The sequence below is a fragment of the Mixophyes fleayi genome, chromosome 1, assembly GCF_038048845.1.
Source record: "Mixophyes fleayi isolate aMixFle1 chromosome 1, aMixFle1.hap1, whole genome shotgun sequence".
Classification (NCBI taxonomy): Eukaryota; Metazoa; Chordata; class Amphibia; order Anura; family Limnodynastidae; genus Mixophyes; species Mixophyes fleayi.
In genome coordinates, this window is record NC_134402.1 from 47,088,023 (window position 1) to 47,110,750 (window position 22,728).

General features: G+C 37.8%; 1 protein-coding gene across 7 annotated transcripts in view; it reads left to right on the plus strand.

The window, feature by feature from the left end:
• The window catches only part of SLIT2 (slit guidance ligand 2), a 216,233-nt gene that overhangs the window by 127,523 nt on the left and 65,982 nt on the right, over window positions 1-22,728 (plus strand). For all 7 annotated transcript variants that reach the window (XM_075194722.1, XM_075194716.1, XM_075194717.1 and 4 more), the window contains exons 5-6: window positions 10,518-10,589; window positions 20,577-20,648. In XM_075194722.1, coding sequence (XP_075050823.1) covers window positions 10,518-10,589; window positions 20,577-20,648 — 144 coding nt within the window. The remainder of the gene's footprint in view (window positions 1-10,517; window positions 10,590-20,576; window positions 20,649-22,728) is intronic.

A 22,728-nucleotide genomic window follows, 5' to 3' on the forward strand; every position in this document is an offset into this window, starting at 1 on the left:
AAATGTTATACATTAGTGTATTCACAGTATTAAATGTGTATATTATTTCCTACCGTACAGGTGCATCATCCTACATTACACCAACTAAAGCTGCAAAATAACATACACTATATGGACAAAAGTATTCGGACGCTTGACCATTACACCAACAGGGACTGTAATGATGTAATGTTTTCAAATACTTTAATATGGAGTTGGTCCCCCTTTTGTAGCGATAACAGCTTCCACTCTTCTTGGAAGTCTTTCCACAAGATGTTGGAGTGTTTCTGTGGGAATTTGTGCCCATTTCAGTCTGTAGAGCGTTTATGAGGTGAGGCACTGAGGTCGGATGAGAAGGTCTGGATCGTAACATCATGTTCCAGTTTATCCCAAAGTTGTTTGATGGGTTGAGGTCAGGGTTCTGTGTGGGCCAGTCAAGTTCTTGTACACCATACTCATCAAACCATGTCTTTGTAGTCCTTGCTTTGTGCACTGGGGCACAGTCATGTTGCAATAGAAAAGGGCCTTCTCCAAACTGTTGCCACAAAGTTGGAAGCATAGCATTGTCCAAAATGACTTGGTATGCTGAAGCATTAAGATTGTCCTTCACGGGAGATAAGGGGCCTAGCCCAAACCCTGAAAAACAGCCCCATACCATTATCCCTCCTCCACCAAACTTCACAATTGGCATAATGCAGTCAGGCAGGTAATGTTCTCCCAGCAACCGCCAAATCCAAAGTTGCCCATCTGACTACCAAACAGAGAAGCGTGATTCGTCACTCCACAGAACACATTTCCACTGCGCTAGAGTCCAGTGTCGGTGTGCTTTACACCACTCCGTCCGATGCTTGGCATTGGTCTTGGTGATGTGAGGCTTGTATGCAGCTGCTCGGCCATGGAAACCCATTCCATTAAGCTCACACCACACAGTTTTTGTACTATAATTAATTAATGTCAGTGGAAGTTCAGAACTCTTCAGATATGGAATCAGCAGAGCGTGGGCGACTTTTATGCACCATGTACCTTAGCAGTCTATGACCTCATTCTGTGATTTTACGTGGTCTTCCGCTTTGTGGCTGAGTCACTGTTGTTCCTAAACACTTCCACTTTCTAATAATATCACTTACAGTTGATAATGGAATATCCAGCAGTGATGAAATTTCACGAACCGTCTTATTGGAAATGTGGCATCCTACAGTACCACGCTTGAAGTCACTGAGCTCTTCAAAGCGACCCATTTTGTATCAAATGTTGCAAATGGAGACCACATGGCGAGGTGCCTGATTTTATACACCTCTGGCAACGGGTCTGACTGAAACACCTCAATTCAGTAAGTAACAGGTGTGGCCAAATACTTGTGTCCATATAGTGTATATCCTTTGCCTTCAATATGTACTCATTTTAAAAACAGGAAAGCCAGTCCTATTGGATCCAGCAGTTAAAGTTAGGTAAAGTGTTTTATTGTACTGTCCCCCATTCTCAGGAATACTTACTGTAAGCTGATGGGTGTCACTTCCTGGCTCAGTTTGCTTAGACTGCTGTGACATCATTGTCCGTTACTTGTTACGTTGTAGGCACACACACTAGTCTTTTTCAGAAGTATAGATGTATTTTTATGCTTACACTTTTGTGTGTGTTACCATTATTATCAGTGTTGTCAACCCCTGGAAAATATGTTTACTGAAGATTTCAGAAGAATAAAAAATATAGTTTAAGTAAAAAAGAAAATATTCACATACAGTAATAGGTATAAAAGATTTCATTCTGTTCAATTTGAAGGGAAGAAATTGGAAACAGGGGGTTAACTGCCCCACTCTAGCTAAATATACTTGTACATTACTGACCTGATTCATTATGGAAAGTAAACCAAAAAAGTAGTAACTTTGGACCTTGACAAAACCATGTTGCATTGGAGGGGGAGGTAAATATAAAATGTGGGGACAGATTTATAGTTGGGGTAGGGCATGTCCTAGATCAACTTTAAATGTCAATGGAAACATAATAATACTGTCACGTTTTTGTTTGCTACATGAAAAAACAACTAGTTTTTCACTTTTGTGCAAAATATTGTGACACGAGCCGCGGCGGTGCCTCAAGCCGCTGTGACTCATTATTCCTTGCCGACTAGGACGTCGCTTCCGGTTTTCGCCTTGACGGTGCTGAGGCAACGGTCGGGGCACCTTGTGTTCAGACACGCAACTGTGGAAATTAATTAACAGCCTTCTGACCTGATTCTGCTGTGCCTCCGATTTGCTGATTGGTCCATCTTTGTATATAAGGCAGGGAGGGCTTATAGCGCTCAGTTCCTGTTGGCTTACCTGCTCCTGTCAGTTTGCTGAAACCTTTAGATTGATTCACTGTGTATCACCCACTGCTGGTTTCCTGGATTTGATTGTTTGCTTGTTGCCCTGACCTCTGCTTTGTTACCTTAACTACCTTTGATTGCTGCCAGCCCTGACCACTTGCCTGTACCTGACCACGTTACTTGCTTCGGACCCTAGAGCTCAGCCTGTCCCTGACCACACTTTCTTGTCATCTCCGTGCTACGGTTCATTCATAAGCTTGTACTACGCCGAGTGTAAGACCCGGGGACATTTGAGTACCTGTGATCATAACAAGCTCTACGGGAAAGGCGGCTTCTATACGTGAAGACTTCTACATCCAGTTCTACAAGTTCATGATAGTAACCGTTAGCCGTAACAGTCCAGAAGAAAATTTACTCCTTTATTTACCTTACTTTCCTTAATGAATCAGGCTCAAACTGTTTTATTTAGTTTTGACATTGCAATTACAGACTGTCAATTATCAGACAATTGTCTGATTATCTTTTGTTATATTGTATCAACATATTATTTTGTGCAAGTAATGAGACAAACTTACATTCATCGCTAACAGATAAAAAACATAAGGGTTATTGTAGGGGCTGCAAAAATGTGTCCCAACAATCATGTTAAAAAAAAAAGGCTGCAAAATTACATTTCTATGAATGTGTTGTGTAGAGATTTGCAACAAAAAGGCGAATCTTATGCATATGTGTAAGTTAAAATCGGACACATCTCTAAAAGCTATGGTTGACCTGACAAAGTGACATGTCTAATATATGCTCAACTTTGGTACACATGTGCAGTACGGAAATTGGTATTTTTACATGCATCCAACTCTGTATCGGGACCCCAGTGAGGAAACAGAGGGCCCAACACACAGTTTAATTTGTGTATGTGTCATTAAGACACCAACAGTTCCATCCTAAGGTAGAACTTTGAGACTTGTATACTGCAGCAGAAGACGAAAACCTTTTGTCTTTGTTGTTGGGTTCTTGACAAATTAAGCAATTGGTTTATATCTGCAAATGGTTTAATGGCAAACAGATGTAATACCAAGGTTTTGCTAATTGAGAATTTATAGACTAAAAGAGCAATGGGTGGGGCTGACTTCTTATTGCAAATGCTTTTCCTGTTATTGTTGTACAAAAACCAGTTCAAAATTCGGGTGTATTATAATGACATCAGAACAAAGCATATTTTGTTCACATCTAATTTTATGCGGTGCACTTGTAACAAATTGATTTAAGTGCACTTTTGGAGAGAGAGAGCAGGACAGAATTGATTTTGTGGTCAATGAATTGACTTCCATGACGAGACTGAGGTTTCAGAGTTTTTTTTATGCTAACAAGCAACATAATGTTATTCAGATGGGGGATGATTGATATTGCTTTACTTTAATGTACTTCATATATTTCACTGGATGCTGAGCCGCTCTTTGAGTCCCACTTGCACGCTGAAATACAATATATGACCCTTTTATGATGATTGCCTGTATTATAGGGGAAAAACAAATTACAGTGAGAAGCAAAATAAAGACAAATTCAGATCCATCCAAGATGCTGTTCCTACCACAACATCTAATACATGTTGTTTGTAATTATAAGTAGATACATATATGGTGTTTAACATTGCACCTTTTCAGGAAAACATGGATAATTGATGCTATATAATTGGGACTATAATGAGGGAATTTGTTCACAAAAGTTTACTGCAGATGGGTTGGCAAATTTGGGTCTGTAAAAGGCAATTCTTCTCACCAGATCGGTTTTGCTTATTTTGAGAATTCTATAAACAGTCCACTACTTATTTGGAAAATGTGTTATGTGATGGCATTGCAAACCTAGCATCTCTATGTTCTGTATTCGATACATTTTCTATGTTCTGTGAATGACGCAATTATCTAGGGCAGCGGAGGCCAACCAGTCGGAGGCCAAGAGCCCAAAAATATCTATAGCTACCGCAAAGACCCGACTTTATCTTTTTATATATGTGTGCAAGTACATATACCCAGTATAAACACGTGCATACATGCGACACACATATATTGAAAATATAACAATTTACAAACCTCCACACATTCCAACAGATCTCCTCAAATACACTCAGATTGCCTTAAATGCCTTTCAGCCTCTCATGTCCCTTACTTACCTGTCACATCTCTCACACAGATGCTGGATCCAGCGCAGAGGAAGGAGTGAGAGCACAGTACAGCTCTCCTCCTCCTTCCTTGATTGGACTGCTGCAGTAACGTGACCTCCCTGCATTATGCAGAGCAGGTCACATGACTTGGCTACTCTCGCGCAGCCGAGCTGTCTGAAGTTCACTAAGCTGTCGGCTGTCAGAAATTCACTTCTCTGGGGCTGGAAGCACCCATAGCACTGTGAGTACCAGCTGGTCAGGAGCCTCAATTCCAGGTTCAAAGAGCCTCATTTGGCTCGAGAGCCAAAGGTTGGCCCCCGCTGCTCTAGGGTCTGTGAATGATGTACTCTCTAGGGCCTGTATGTGAAGCATTCTTTAGGGCCTGTATGTGAAGCATTCTCTAGGGCCTGTATGTGAAGCATTCTCTAGGGCCTGTATGTGACGCTTTCTCTAGGGCCTGTATGTGACGCTTTCTCTAGGGCCTGTATGTGACGCATTCTCTAGGGCCTGTACGTAACGCTTTCTCTAGGGTCTGTATGTGACGCTTTCTCTAGGGTCTGTATGTGACGCTTTCTCTAGGGCCTGTACGTGACGCTTTCTCTAGGGCCTGTACGTGACGCTTTCTCTAGGGCCTGTACGTGACACTTTCTCTAGGGCCTTTACGTGACGCTTTCTCTAGGGCCTGTACGTGACACTTTCTCTAGGGCCTGTACGTGACACTTTCTCTAGAGCCTGTATATGCATTATGTTCTACTGATATTATGATTATATTATCACTTGGAAAATGTATCTCACAGCAGCCCTGGTGTACCTTGTAGATGTGATATGTTATATATTATGTTGCATCTGTGTATAGAGATTATAATTATATTTTTCTGCATTCAGTATGTGAATTATAACAATACTATAAAATGTAATTTCTATTTCTTAAATTCACATACCCCAAAAAAAAAATACAACTGTGATTTATGTCATGCAATGAATCATACTTGATTCAATCAATGGTCTTTTTTTGAAAGATCCATTTCTTTACATTTACCATTGTTCACTGTTTATTGCCAAAACATCTGCTTAGAAGCTGTACAATGATATTTTAATCAGATTCTCCCATGCATGGGACTGCTGGGCTACGGAAATATTCGTTTGTCTGTGATATCTGAGAATAATATTGTTGATCCATGTCAGATGATGGAATGAGAGATTTTTGTAAAGTCTGATTCAATTAGATTTGATCACATAAAAAGATCCTGTACACTGTACACAATAATTCTCTAGAAGAATAGCTATAATCTTGTATATGAAAGAAGTTTAATGAAAAAGCACAGACACAGTCAAGGCATTGCCTTACTTTTACAGAGCTATTTTTTTTTGCCATCATCATCATCATAAATAGGTGAATCTGATTTGTACCAATAATAAAATAGTATTTAGGGTTAAGAGTGTCTGCTGACTTCATCCATTTGGCCTCCATGTCCTTCACTGACCACTGAGTTTAATGTTAACTTAATGGTTTGAGGAACAAAGCAGTTCCATGTAGCGTTGTTTGGTAAATATGAAGTATATGTATTTTCCATTGGATCAAGGTCATTAGTATATTGGGGCATGATCAGTTGTTTAAACATGTAGACAGCAGCCTTTGCTTGAGAGTATACGAAGTTGAATATATTCTAGCACTTAATAAATACTATGGGGTAAATATATCAAACATTCTAACAAGGAAAATTGGAGATGTTGCCCATAGCAACCTATCAGATTCTAGCTAAAATGTATCTATTACATTCTAGAAGATGATAGGTAGAATCTGATTGGATTGCAACACCTCCACTTTCTTTTTTAGAATGCTTAATAAATCTACCCCAATATGTCTATGCACTTTATTTTTTGCACTAGGCAGATTGTTGTATCATTGTTTCACATTCCCCATAGACCCTGATCATCTTGTAGAAACTTAAGTGCTTTAGTATCTTTTGTTTTTTTTTCTTTTATGGTTTTGTTGCACCCGTATTTTATTAAATATACATACCCCTGATTGCATCCTCATTTGCGGTTTTTACAGTTTATTACATCATAATTTGACCTTTTTCGTCATGATTCCTTGTGCCACCCTATCCAGCAAATGATGCCATTTTCCGTTATGGGTGCACTTATCTTGCCACTTTGAGCAGATTCTCGCTTTCTGAAAATAATACTGTCACTTCTGGTCTCTTCCCAGCACTGTTTCAGCAGTTTATCCTCCCTCCCTTCCGAAAAGATATCAGGCCACATTAGTCATTAAGCATTAGTCAGTGCTTTTGAAAGGCAGTGGATGGCACTGGAGATTTATGATGTCACTGTCAGACTTTTAGGAAGGTTAAACCGTAGAGGGGGGGAATAAAATTACTGGTAATTAAATTTGCAAGCAGGTTGCCATCCACAGAAGATTTATTGCTCCTATGTGGTAGATGGTATATCCCTTTGAAGCACAACTGGAACGCAGAGAGGACCCGTCCAGCTGACTGTCTCTTTTCCATTACATAATTAAGCTCTTTTTCTTTTTTAGAACGCTGAAACAGCATTTAAAGGAAAGTCATAAATGAATCTATAAATGGCATTACTGCAAGGACATTATTGTAATGGCTTGATGCAATAGCTTAAAATAATAGCCACTGGCCTTTATTGTCTGACAGCTCTACTGAGATGAACCAGTAGGCATTATCTCTCTGCTAATACAGTACAGAACTCCCAACATATGCTCTTTCATCTATTATACAGTGTATATAAGTCCAGACTCCTATTAGTTTCCATATGTTCTAGTGATCATTCTTACACTGAACAGAGTCTGCCAGGAGCGAGATGAGGACATTCTAATTGTCGCGTTAATGAGCATTCTTTCCTCGGAACTTCATTATGTTGTACAACAATGGATTTATCTTCATTTCCAGTTTTTTTTTTTTATAGAAGTTTCTCTCCCAGTTTTTCAGATGGTGAAAGAAGGGCACTTTTCCTGGTATAATAAATATAGACAAGGCTGGGCAGATAGCCTCAACAAATTATATTTGTGCTTAACTTGTTGGAGAATTTAGAGGCCTATTTATTAATGTAACACTTATCACATCAATAGTTTTATCGCCACGATTGAAGCTTATTTTATAGTCATGGCAGCTAATAGAAAACTACCCAGAGCATCAAATGACCATTTCCGGTCTTCTCTTTCTGCTACTGTCTTATGAAGCGTCAACATAACACTTTATATTTAATTCTTCACATCTTCCCTGCCCCAGAGCAAATTACTAAATTCCCTACCACACACACACTAACCTACCAGTATGGGAGAAAACCAGAATGCCCATGGAAACCCACTCAATCATAGGCAAAACAGTTATTTATTATTATATTTTAGTTATTAAATTTAAATCTTTGTATTTCAGCTCTGTTCCATTCACTTATGTAGCAGGAGTCAGACTCCCTAAGCTATATATATATATATATATATATATATATATATATATATATATATATATAGACTGCTCGATCAGCTAATTAGTGAAACTAATAAATAGCTATCATTTGCAGCAGGCTGTACCGAGAAGTGACAGGAAGATAAGAAACAAAGAAACCGCTGCAGATCAGGCCATAAAAGAGTAACAAAGCAGACTTTATATGCAGCATTTTATGTACACCAAATAGCTAATGATATTTTTATCTATAATCCTAGCTTTATATAAAGTGCTGGCTGGCATATATGTTTCATTGTCACTGTATATATTACTATCCAGTTACAGTTCTGGGGGGCGGACTATCACAAGGTCACGTATTGCTTTATAGAAAGGTTAGTGGGTTCATAGTTGGCTCAAAGAAATCGGTGGCGTCAGGTGGGAGATTTATATTTGTTTTTAAAACCTTAGCTTTGTAGTTTAACATTGTAGTTAAGACTAGCATCATTATCGGTTTAATTGCCCCTTTCACCAAATATTGTTTTAGCCAAAATATTTTCCTCTAGCCATACTTTCTGTTTTACCATAATCACGTACATTAGTTTTAGAATATATAAACAGACGTATAACGGATAATATAAAGTATAATTGTGTCTCATTAACGTCACTGGTTCCTAGTGAATTCACAGGCTCCTAAATATAATAATAAGTTCTAAATATCGGTTTAGTCCCCAAAGTAACTGTCTCTGCTGAAGTATGTGTGTATGCTGTCCCAGTGCTCAGGCACTGACTGTAAGGTCAAGTGACTGCTACATAGAACAATGTGTTTGTGACTAACTTTATTTCACTTAACCTTCTCACGGGACACAGAGGTGGATGGGGGATAATTCTGAAAACTGGTGCATGTGATAAAGTTGCTGTAACCTGTAACAGCCAATCAGATGCTGTCATTCCTCTAGTTCAGTTTAGAGAATTACATTAAATGTCTGCTTGGGGTTATTGCACCAGTTCTCATAGATGTCCTCCTAGGTGTCTAACACAACAGGAGTCACTAGAGGCTATTTTGTGTCTCATCTTTCAAGTAGATGAGCGAGTCAGGATAGATGACAATGCACTGAAGGAAACATTACTTACGTTATCCTGCGGAACACCGAGTCACAGCTTCCAGCATCTATACAATTGTCCGTTACATTTTATGACAGGTACATGTTGGAGGAAAATGATTGGAAATAATGTCTAGATATTACATTGTATAATACAGATGATAATGTCTTATACATCTGCACCCCAGCACGCCGTATAACAATTAACATATGTTCTACAGTACCAAGTACCAGGCAAAGAGACGGATCCTATTTTTTTTTTTCTATGTTTCTGATTAACATTTGCATTGTGTTATGATTTGGTCGTAAATAAATCAGAGCTGCACTAAGTGTATACTACACACTTGTGGCCCGCATGGATTTTTTTTAAAGGAACGTATAAATCAACTTGACATTCATACTGCTGAAGGTCATTATTTCTTTCAGTTATGGGATTGACTGTCAACCCAGCACAGTCGGGATACAGTTACAAAATAGCTGAATGCGTTTCAAATAACTTTCCCTCTATTAGTAAATATCCTGAATGAATCTGTATTCCTCAGCTAATTACCTCATGACTCAATTATTTCTAATTATCTGAATATCCCTTGTTTTGTAAAAATTCAATCTCAAAACTTACAATCGTTTTTCCCCTGGGCTCCACAAAAAACAAGTTTTTCCAAAATATAAAATTGAGAGGTCTCGATTTTAAATAAATTTGGTCCTATCTATGGAAAAATGAGGGGTTAATTACAAAAAGTGCAAATGTGTAGTGCCCATAACATACAGCCAGCAATTACGTCTGCTCGGTCTAGTGCAAGTTACATTATAAAAGTACATTTATATCTAATTGATTGCAGCAGTATGAGTTGCACATTTACACTTTACAGGTAAGTAACCCCTACTATAGTCTTGTTTTGTTATTTATTTATATCATTTTCATTTTTTAATGTCATCATTTTTAGTGTCCTATTTATAATTATTTTTTATATAAAATAATAGATGTGTTTAATTTTTCTGCTTTAATCCTAAAGATAAATGTGTGCAGTATATTACTGTGGTAATATACACATTAAATCCTATCAATTCAGCTTAATATTCACTTTCGTTATAATGATGTTTCGTTATATTGCACCTGTCCACATTTGTTTTGCTTTAGAACGTGTTCTCTTGTTCCTCATCAGTTTTTCCGAAATATGTTTGGAATGATCATATTATTTTCTGTAACATCATTTTAGAAAAACTTTCAGGTTTAGTACAGCATGCAAACCGATTGCATTTGTATTACTATTATTGTATATATTATTACTATTGTAGAGATGAATGTATTTTACTATATAATATGTAATGTTTGTTTGTGTGTGTGTTTATATGTATGTATGTATGTATGTATGTATGTGCGCGTATATGTGTGTGTGTATATATATATATATATATATATATATATATATATATATATATATAATATTTATATATTTTTTGTGTGAGAGGGAGAGAATAATATGGTGTTATTTATGAAATGCTACCTGTAGTCCCTGTATAGTTATTTTTTGTTTTTTTTGCTTCTTTTCTGTTTTCAGTGACCTCAGTGAAAACCAGATTCAGGCAATCCCCAGGAAGGCATTCCGCGGTGCGGTAGATATTAAAAATCTGTAAGTATTTTCCAATAGAGCTGTGTCTTTTGGGGCTTTATGACATTGTGTAATGCAGCGCATACGTTATTACCACACAGTTCTAATGTTTTATGACATTCAAACAATATTTTGACCTGTTTCGAAAATGTAAACCAGCAGACGTCTTGCAACAGGAAATCATTCTTACATGCAAAATTCATAAACTACTATTTTTCGTCTCTGTCCTGTTTCTCGTAAGGATTTTTAAGAGATGCAATAAACTTTTTTTTTTTAACTCTTTATAAGATAAATTAAATAATTAATCTCCCTGCAGCAAAATCAAAGGTTGTAGATTTATACCCAGACCGATCTTTTTACAGACATGTTTATAAGCTGCCTTGCAGTGTTTTGCAGAATGTGTTGCCTCTTTTTAGCTGTTTTTATTTTTAAACACAGGTTTAAAATAATATAGATACTTTTTCATTATATTTTTATTTTTTATATATTATGTATTTTTTTATGAATTAAATTGACAGATTCCCTTTTTGGTGGTACATAATCCAGAACACCAGCAAAATTCACACAATAGATGAAAAATAGCAAGAAAAATAGTTTAAACATAATTTTAAATCTATAATTTAGGTTTTGGGTGGAGTATCAGAAATTATACCTGATCCCAAAAATATGCTTGCCTGTGGTCCGATGTTTACGATGTCTGGTGGATCAGCTGAGGGCTTGCGTGCGCCCAGTGTCGGTCCGCTAGCTTCTGCTTGCTCACACTGTTCTCTCCTTACTCCTGCTGACCCTGGTCTATTTTTTTCACTGAGGCAGTGTGGTGTTCACTGACACCATCCTGCCAGCAGGACACTCTGGATGCGGCAGACTGCGCCAGATGCGCACGGGACGTGCACTTTTAGAATGGGGTATAACTTTTGATAGTAATGTTTATTGTCCTTTAACATAACAGGGACATTTGCCTAATGACAGTGCGGAGCATGTACTCCAGATGATTTAATTATTTTAAAATGATTTAAAATAAAAAGTATAACATTGTTTTATATTTGATATTAAGATGTGACACAAAGATTTCCCTTTTATTGACTGCCTTTAATATGATATTTTCATAAAATAGCAGATTGTTGGCGACCTCACAGGTTAGCACCAGTGATCACTGGGCATGAAACCAGCTAGTGGTATAAAATAAACTATATGGATTGATTACTGCTGCGTAATAGCCAGTGAATGTCCTTAGGCTTGCAAGGCTCTACCTGCCAGAAATTCTGCATACGTATGAGTGTGTTTTCCCGCTGTGTCTATTTTCACGACAACCTGTCAGAATGAAAGAGCAGACTTGTTGTGTTGATGGTGTATACACTATGGCACGAGAACGTGGGGAAAATAAAGATGCGTATCTCATAGATTTACAAATCAGTCTTCAGCCTGATTCTTAAGCAGTGAAGCCGTGAGTGCGAGATGCAATCTGCCACATGTGGATCTGTACCAAGTAAAGTAGATAATAGTGATATAGCGATTCATGTATAATCTTTATCCATTGTCTGACATGATCAGTCATCTCTAGTTATACAATTGCTACCTTATTATCCGATTTATTATGATTTAGTAAATAACTCCTGTTATTGTTTTTTTAACAGAGGTAGTTTGAAACAGGCTATTTGACTTACTCCAGGGTGTGTTTCTCCCCCCCCCCCCCCTCCCCAATTCCCTATAATTGCTGTTGCATGAAATATGGATGAAGCATTTGCTGGTAGATCCGCCTGTCATTTTTCAGTCTTGTTAAACAATTCACAGTTGTATCTGTGCACAGCTGTTGACTTGCGGTTCGGAGGACCTGGAGAAGACACGAGTTAATGGTAAAGGAATGAGGGTTGCAGATTGTTTAGACATTAGAGGGACTGACCTGGGAGAACTGGAATACATTGCCTCACAGCAGGGGTTAAACAGCCAGCAACTCTTCAGATGTTGTTGTGGAATTACAGTCGTGGTATGATCTGCCGGCAGAGGGTGACCGTGCATTCTGGGACTTGTTGTTCTGTAATAGCTAAGTGAGTCGCAGCACGGTGGCTTAGTGGTTAGCACTTCTGCCTTACAGCACTGGGGTCATGAGTTCAATTCCCGACCATCTGTGAGGAGTTTGTATGTTCTCCCTGTGTTTGCGTGGGTTTCCTCCTTGTGCTCCGGTTTCCTCCCACAAAAACATACTGGTAGGTTAATTGGCTGCTAACAAATTTACCCTTGTCTGTGTGTATGTATGTTAGGGACTTTAGACTGTAAGCTCCAATGGGACATGGACTTATGTTAGTGAGTTCTCTGTACAGCGCTGTGGAATTAGTGGCGCTATATAAATAAATGATGAAGATCTTGGAGCAGCAGCCCGTGGTTCACGTAACCTGTGTTTTCTGCAGATACTGGCAAATAACCATGTTCTAATTACAACTTCACAAGTTCCTCCATCCTCCCAAGAACTCTTGTAACTTCTGTACCTATTTTTTTCACATTTACTGTCTGTCCAAAACGGAATTGGTGTTCTCCACAATTTCCTTTAAAGCAACATCAGCTTGGCTTCATATTCCTAAATGATTTGCCTGCTTAAAAGGGAATGCCTCAAAATGTTACTTAATTCATGCCCCCCGGTTGATGATAAAATGATTCAAATTGTTGTTAACTTTTTTTACTGCCTATTGGTAAAAAATAAACCTAATATTACTGCTGTTTCTAACCTATACACTTGTGAGCTTAGTGGTCTGGGATATAAATTATATTACATCAATATGAATTATATCTTTCTGTGAAGGGAAAATGTTGTATACTGAACTTATCTGCACCAGTACACACAATACGTACTGAATTTGAGGAGAACACACATCGCAGACTAGGAATGACCTCATCTCTGCTTGTGTCCATTACAGAAACTTGCTAAATTAATTAAAAGTCTAGTCATGCATCTATGAACAGAGGCCTGCTGAGTCCATGGGTGGTGTTTGCGACCCACACGTGCAGGCGGACTTGAATGCTTGGTACTCAGGTGAAGAGCTGCGCCAGTGAGATATGCGCCGTGTACTATGTACATTTGTGTCCTCTCGCTGTCGTACTGAAGAGTCATGTCTGCCATGTAGGTTCCTGCAGATGTTGTAGACACAATCTACCTAAAAAACCATCAGATCCTTTCCAAACAAAATGATGCGTTCCACTGACCTTTACCAATGTCCGTGGCAGCTGTTATACGGCCTTTAATAGAATTTATTTTACATTTTCGCAAGCATAAAATATAGGTAGCTAAAGTGGTGTTTTCAGGTTAATTGGAACAGTAAATTCTTAATGGCTCTCTTTCATTTAGTTAATGTAATGCACTTTAAGGCAATCAGAGGAGAGTGACAGCATAAATTGCTTAAGTAATCAACTTATAGCATGGTTGCTGCAAGTCACAAAGCCAGCGTACTATAGAGAACCAAATATTTATCTTAACTTCACACAAAAATCATAATGCAGTCCTGCTGCTTATTGGGAAATGACAGGTTATTAAGCTGGCTGTAATCCGTACACATTACCTGTGAACTGAATAGTCATTTTATTATATATGAATATTTTTTAGCCTATTTACGCAAAACTGAGATGCACAAGGAGTCTTCAATTTTGTGACATAATGTCAGCTTAACTGCACAAACCTCTGCAAAAAAAGCTTTGCATGCACTTTAATTCTAATGTACCAGAATTATCACAGACACATCTGGTCCCACCTACATAAATATGTCCAATAAAACCATTTCCTTCAGTGATGACTATAAGAGAATTCTGTTTTTTGTTTGTAAATAAGGGAAGGTCTGCTTGGGTAGGGAAGGGTGATGCTCCTCTTTATTATAACTTAATATCACCCAGTTATACACCAGTGGTGCTCTTATATGTTTAACAGTGTCGCTAATATGTGTATAAACGCCGGTAAAAAATATCTAAACTGTGATGTCATCACTTCAATATATTAAATGGTATGAAAAACCTCTTGCTGTACATTTTGGGGATATTATAAATCACCTTGGAGATCTCTAACCAATCTTGATGGTAATAACCTTATAACTTACAGTGGTGGGGTGTATTATAACATATATTACATAGGCCACTGATAAGATAGGCACAGGTTGCAGAAAGATATGTAAGGGTACATACTTTCTGGTCATATGGCAGAGCAGTCTCCCTGGAATGTACGATATACAGATTATTGCTGATTAGCTTATTCCATTCCATTGCAGTTTAATGAATTCCTCTTTAACTTAGATATGCGTCTTTATTTCATTTCTTTTATCCTAACTCATTAATGGGTACGGTGATAACACCCATCTGAAAACGAGCAAGAGGAAGCGCACTATCTAAGATCAGCCATGTTAAACGCTACAAAGCACCTCGCACTTAAGTGGCATCTTGTAAAACTGAGAGAGTTGATTGTCCTCAATGATTTCTCCTCTCCGGGATGATTTAGAAGACGCTGTGTCAGCAATGATTTATCTATTGACAGCTAAGGATAATAAGATACAGGCCCACATACAGCTTGCCCTTTTTTTTAGATTAACCTACAGACTGCATTAGGCAAATTTGATGGCATGGAAGGATTTTGCCAATTTGTCTGGAAGCAATTCCTCTTTGGTGCTGTACGAAGAGGTGCATTTCATGCCATGGAGCAATTTAAACGACTTTGATAGATGGTTCAGGAGGTTAAAGTATTGTACTGTACATCTATATTATCACTTTAATAAAAAGCCAATTTAGTTAATTGCTGGGCAGAATTAGTCTGCAGTCTGGGAGAGCTGCTACTGCAGCAGGATGCAGAGCTTCCTTATTACACACAATGGTTTCTTAAATGAATGTCTTACTGGAAACGTCTAGAATTGTAATTTTCTATTATATGGAATCAGCATTTTTTCTAATATTAAATCCCAGAACGTTTAATATTTTCCCAATCATAACCTTGAATATTATTATTCTTTTTTTGACTGTATATTTTGTCATCTTTGCCCAATTGGGTCAGGAGAAATGCCATAGGTAGGGCGAGAGTTGATTATGTGGGTTGTAGCAGTAATAGTAGTAGTATGTAGAGAGAGAGGATGTTTTGCAGGCAGTTTGTTACAGAGAGTAGGGTTCCAACAAGATAGCCGACCTCTGGCTTTCCTGCTGATGCTGAACTGACATTCCCATGATGCTTTGCCAGCAAATGTGGGAATGCAGATATATCATACATCAACTCTCAGATCCTAATGTTTCCTGGTGTCAACCTTGGAATAAGACTTGAATCCTGAAATGCAATGATTTGTGATTTAGCACTTATGTCCAGAACAGATCTGATTTTGCAGGCAAAAAATGCCCATCCAAACCCACAGCCTACGTCTTGTAGACACAACTCAAGTCTTCACCAGCATCATGACTGAAGTGGATAAATCGGTACAACACACAAACTCTATGCCTGACATTATTCTAGACATCATTATTATTATCTTTTATTTAGAAGGCGTCACAAAGTGTCTGCAGCGCTGTACAGATAGGACATACATGAGAACAACAAGCACAACCACTGGTGGTGTTAAAACCGTAAACATAACAATGGGAACAGATAATAATAAATGCCTGTATACAATTAGCACAATAATATAAGCGTATCAAAACAATTCAGCAAAAGGACCAACGAGTAAGACAGACAAGTGGGGAAGATGGAGAGTGGACAGACATAAGACCTAGAGTAGAGGGCCCTGCCTGTGAGAACTTACTTTCCAAAGTGAGGGGGCAATGGGAGAGAAAAGGAGCAAAAGGGACAGTAAGTGAGGTGCTGAGATCTGCAAGATACAGAGGGCAGCACTGTACAGAGAGTCCTGGAAGGTCCAGATAGTGTGGAAGCCCAGATTAGCAGCCTTGTCCAAATGCTAGCATTCTTATTTACACGGATAACAGCAATGAAATGAATGCTAAAACAGTGACTTTTTTCATCGCTGCAGTCACCCTGCAACTGACCCTCATGAAATTAACCCACAAAGTTTCTGAACTTCATCTATACCGCAGTTTATTATTATTATTATTATTATTATTATTATTATTATTATTAACATTTGCACAGTGTCTGCTCCACAGCAGTTATCCAGAGCCCTGCTAACATACAGAACTTAAGTCTACCCCACACTTTTCAGACCTATTTACTGTTGTATATCATATTGAGCTTGTTTTGCTCCTTCAAGCTGATGGCATTATCGGGACATTGAGTGCATACCTTCATGCACCATGCATGAGAAGGGGGTGTGGTCATATTGAAGCATTCCCAGCGCTTCTGAAGTTACTGGGCTGCCACTAAACATCTCCCATTCCTTTCCATAATAAAGACCATTTCAATGCCACATGAACCAGTTACTGGAACACATCTTTCAACTGTCCTGGAATCAGACAAAAGTCCTGCAGTTGTCCCTTCAAGAAAGTCCTGCAGTTGTCCCTTTAAGGGCAATACTGTCCCACTCAAAAAAAGCACAACAAAAGCTGTATTTTCACAATATTCCCTAAACTCACACTTATCACAATTTTTACATAAAAGGTTACCATGGCAGATGAGCGATGCAGTGATAAGAGGAATCTTACTGCTCACCAGGCCAGTGCAGGTTTCTTCTGTGCAAGCGTGAGCTGGCTTTCACATGTGCGCTAGAACTAGAAGCCTGAACTCATGTTTTCGTTGGATCTAGGGGTTTTCACCTATTGATAAAAAGATCCATAATGTATGTTAAAAAATAACTTCATCTGACTCCAGTAGTGCTTGTAGTTATAAAGAATTTGCATCAAAACCACCATATAAATGTTTTAATAGCGCAGTGTAAAATGGCAAAACATAAAAAATGACTACTTTAATAAAAGCAGCACCTGCTGTGTTGGGGTGGTCTGTAGGTTTAATTCTTCTTCCAGGATGTTCTGATGCTGCAGGTCTCATGAGATAATACAATAGGCAACTATTAAACAGAGCAGAGTTAGTCACCAACTTTGTAGAGCCGCCTGGGAAACGTATTAAAGCCACAAACCGTTTTCTTGTACATCATTTAGATATTTTACTTTATGTTCTAATCATAAAAATTGCCAGAGCATTTTCGCTATAGAGTGCAGCTGTGCGTGTTGTACGCTCAATTAAATGATAAGCAAAAATGTTAATATAAAAAAATGATTAGTGACATGAGAATCGTCTGGGGGTTCTGCAAGTCCTCATTAGGAGTTCATATGAAGTTGTTCTGTGTGTTCATTCATAAGTACACAGCTAATATGAACACTTGATTTCAGCTGATATACATTGTATTGGAATTTGACCATGACATCAAATAAACGATATAACCATACTTGCCATAGGACGTTGTTATCATCAGCCTATACAACTTAAGCCCACTCAGATAGGTGCACCCATAAAAATATCCCAAGTGGTTCATGGAGAAATTTTTTTTTGTTTGGGGTTTGTCTAATTAGCAACAAATTTTACAATATTTAGCTACTCTAGTCTCTTTACCAGACTTAGATTAATAGAGCAAGAACTATCACCTATTTAGGTATGATTGCTTTACAAGGCTCATATTGAGATAGGACCATCTTCTAAAGGGCAAATGCACAATGCACATTGATGTAGTGTAAATGTAACTGCATCGATTTGCAGGCCAAGATGGTGGTGTCCGTGGGGGCACATGATTTCACCATCTGGTGGGAGAATAGTTATAACCTTACATGGCAAGTGTGGATTGGACGCACAGGTGCATCTAGTATTTCACTGGAGTACAAAAACAAGACTTATTTTAGCAGGACGGGTTATATAACGTGCTTTCAGGAATCATGGAAAAGGACTTGAATCCTCTGGTTGGTCAGAGGTGCCGGAAACCCACCCTCATCCCTATACATTTCATGCAGTGCATTGTTGTACATTCCCGGCCACACTTTTATGACAATACATTTCTAGACAAACTCCAGCAAATGTACTAACATCCCAATGCACACAAGTGATGTATTTCAAAAAGACTGTTCCAATGTCCTTGCACGCTCATGGTTAATTTAAGACATAAAGGGTTATATTTAATTAGCCATGGAGTGTCTTCGTGATCTTTCTGGAGGCACTCGGCGGCGATGAAACATCGCGGATTTCTCTTCACCCCCCATAGGGGAACGAGGAGAAATCTGCGGTACCGAAGGAACATCGCAGCTAAGTGAATATGCCCCAGAAACTGAAATCAAATCTGAAAACTTGCAAATATATGGGCATCCCCTTTATGTTGATGGTGCAAAGACCAGAAATGGGGCACATACGTTAAAAAAAAATAAAATAAGCAGTGCTAAGGACATTACTAATAGAATACAATCTAGTTAATCCCAAACACAGTTATTTCTACTTATGTTTAGAAGACATACAATAAAGCAACTTTAAGGCAGAGCAGAAGAACGTATTGTAACTGGCAAGAGGACACCTTTTAGGGTATGCAGTTTACTTTGGCTCAGGTACCCAGAGCTCCATCTATCTTGTGCATACCTATATTAGTCAGAACAACAGGTTTTTTTCATACCTGTCATAATAATTTTATTACTGTATGATTTGTACTGCGTGATAATGTCCTTCGTTACTATTATTTAACTACTTATTAGAGCATCACCAATCTAATAGACATTTAGGGGTATATTTACTAAACTGCAGGTATGAAAAAGTGGAGATGTTGCCTATAACAACCAATCAGATTTTAGCTGTCATTTTCTAGAATGTACTAAATAAGTGAGAACTAGAATCTGATTAGTTGCTATAGGTAACATTTACACTTTTTCAAAACCGCAATTTAGTAAAAATACCCTTTAATGACATTACATTTTCTAATATGCACTCTGCATTTTACATCCTTACTTACCAGCTTATACGGAAGGGGGGTACTGGGCAAAATAAGATGTGGAATTAACTTTAAAAAGTCTAGGACTGCTGCAAAAAAGAATAAAAGTAAGTCCTAGCAGTGCAACATACAATGGGACTGGGGAAAGAGCTTGTGTTTATGACCCACTGAAGATGGGGTTCTCCTGGGTAGTAGCTGAGGACATGCTTTACACCCAGTCATTGTTCCACAGTAGTAACAAACACTGCAGCATATGTGCGAGTTCTTATTATATAGGATTTGCTCAGTACGAACCAGTTTAGTGAGTTCTGAAGTTCTACAATCAGGGAATACTTATAGAATTTGTTGTGTCTTCTATTCTTATTTTCACTGTCCTTAAATTCATTACTGTTTAATCATTGTAAGAGGCGTCCTCACCTAATTGTATCTTTATGTTGTACCTGACCCAGTGGCACTGCTTCTCCCTATGCTTCTCAAGATATTACGCTGCCTGATCTCCTGTTGAGATGGATTGTGAATAAGATGAGTCCTCATTCTACCCCAGAGGTCCACGTTCATATTGTGTCCTTAAATGCATCCCTGATTGTTAAAGTCACATTCAGCAATACTGGAATAAAAGTGCAGCACGACAGCTGGACTACTTTAATGTGAACTTGCTCCCCGAGCAGCACAAAGGAAGCAGCATACACGGCTTAAGCAAAGCAGCCATATTAAACAAGAATAGCATCTTTCCCTTTCTTGCCAAAGATAGTAAAATTAACATGCAGCTGGCTCCTCTGATAAATGGATTGAGTTAGGTCAGTGAGGGGATACGTGTGACACTAAGTGATTTACAGTCCTTTACCTTAATGAAATTGTTTCAGCGAGATGACGCTGAGAGCTTTTAATGGATGACTTTACTTGATGTAATGAAATTGCATTCCTTCTGCATTTAATATAAGGTGCAGTTATTATTTACTACAGCTCTTTCACAGCTCCCGTCTGTGTCCTGCACACCAGGGCTAGGACAGTGCATGGCAGTGTGAAGAGGAGGCTAGTGGGCTGGAGAGGCTCCTAGTTAGAGTGGCCTAGCTTTGTAGATCATAAGGACATTGACTTCACTGAACCGTTATGCTTGTGTTTTACGTAGATCCTCCTAATCTGTTTACAGGCAACTGGATTTTAACCAGATCAGCTGCATTGAAGATGGTGCATTCCGTGCTCTCCGAGACCTGGAAGTGCTGTGAGTACCTCTTATCTTATGTGTTACGGGCTCCCAGCTGTGATTAGGAGCAGCCTGTGTGCACCTTACGGCTGTGCTCCATCTATACATGTGCTGCTCTTCATTACTGCACTGTCAGATGTTCCATTACTTTTTATTATAACATAGCTATGTTCTGGTTATATGTCAATCGTTCACTCTTAACTATTCTGTGCTTAGCTCACTTAAGTATTAATACATTGCTTAGCTATCTATCTATTTATCTATTGCATATCTATCTATCTCATATATATATATATATATATATATATATATATATATTATCCCCTATCTATCTCATATCCATCTCAAATCCATCTCAAATTTGTCTCTCTACACTCTTATCCCTCACTCTGTCTGTCAGTCTATTAGTTTTGCTATATACATATATCCATTTACATGTGAGGAAAATACTCATCCAAGGTACCCAACACACTGTTTCCCCCAGTGTAAGGATATGTCAGCACTATGTGAACAATAAACAATGTGTGTACATTGTAATTTAACCAGACAACCTATACACTTACCAACAAATCTATATCTGTTTATATTAGGTGTATGTGGTTTCCTAAACTAAGGTCATAATATAAGGGTGACATACAGTTGTTTTTGTTTATCACATATATATGTGTGTGTGTGTGTGTGTTTATGTATGTATGTGTATATATTTATCTGTGTGTGTATGTATAATTAATATATATATATATATATATATATATATATATATATATATATATATATATATATATATATGTATGTATACACACACACTTGTTTCCTAAAGATCATGCCTGCAGATGGTTTCGGCCTTGCCGTGCGACAAGTAGCTGCCTGACCATGTGATAATGTGATACCCCTATTTCTTAGCCTTGTGGAGGTCAATCTAGCGTTGTGTACAAGTCGCTGTGCTATATGCTGACAGTGACATTTAGTTGAACGGAGGCTCCCACACATCTGCTGACAGTTTAAGGTTTTTGTATTGCAAATATATCTTCTACTCTCTCGTCCGCCTACACCAGACAAGTAAAAAATTCAGTTAACCAACCCCCGTTTTTAATAGTGTATATGCACGTTTTTAGTCGTCCTGTTCCATAATAATATAAATGTTGATGGAATTACCAAACAAAAGTTGCAATTTATTTATCAAATGTTTTAAAAAAAACATTGATTTGCTTGTTTGCAGTATTATTATTACTGCGTCAAGATCCCATGCAACACAAACTGCAATAATATGCTTATGGTGGCACAAGAATAACAATAACTTTACATATTTAATCACCATCCACTTGACTCTTGTTTGTGAATAATGCTGATAAACTTTTCAAAAATATTATGCAGTGAGCACGTTAAGCATTTAAACACTTAAAAGAACATTATAAAGTGCATATATTAATATACTGCAATTAAGATGAATATGATATAAGGCATATATTCTTCTATTTTAACCCATTTCTTCAGCACTTATCATTATATCAATAATTACTGATAAAAGATGTAGCTAATCAAGAGAGACTTTTTCTGTCTTTCAGTTGTCTAAAGTGCCCAATGAGCTGAAAGCCTCTCAGGTCCCTTATGCGAGTTGGTCTTTGGAACAACATGTAATGGAACACAAATTTAATTCTGAATTTAATAACCTTGAATATCGTGCCACTTCAGCAATTATTAGACAACATGTACCTATAGCTTTTTTTTTTAGAGTAAAAAAAAAAATACCTTCGAAGCTTTTGAAAGATTTTGTAAAATTGAACCGGTACACTGTGGTTTCCAAAGCTCACATAAAACAATCTTGAGTTATGAGTTTCAAGATTTATTTGCAAATATCAAATACTGTGTGTTTTATATTGAATGTCGGTTCACTGAAGACCTGGTTTGTTTTATATTACACATGCATGATATCCAGGCTAACCACTGGAGTAAAATCCTTCAATGACCTTATCCTATGATGGCTAAAATGACAAGTGCAAAAACAAAAGAGTAACTCATTAACATATTTGTTATTTTAAAGTACAGTAAATTATTTGCATCTGTTAAATTAATTTAAATACTGTTATTTCATCGTTAT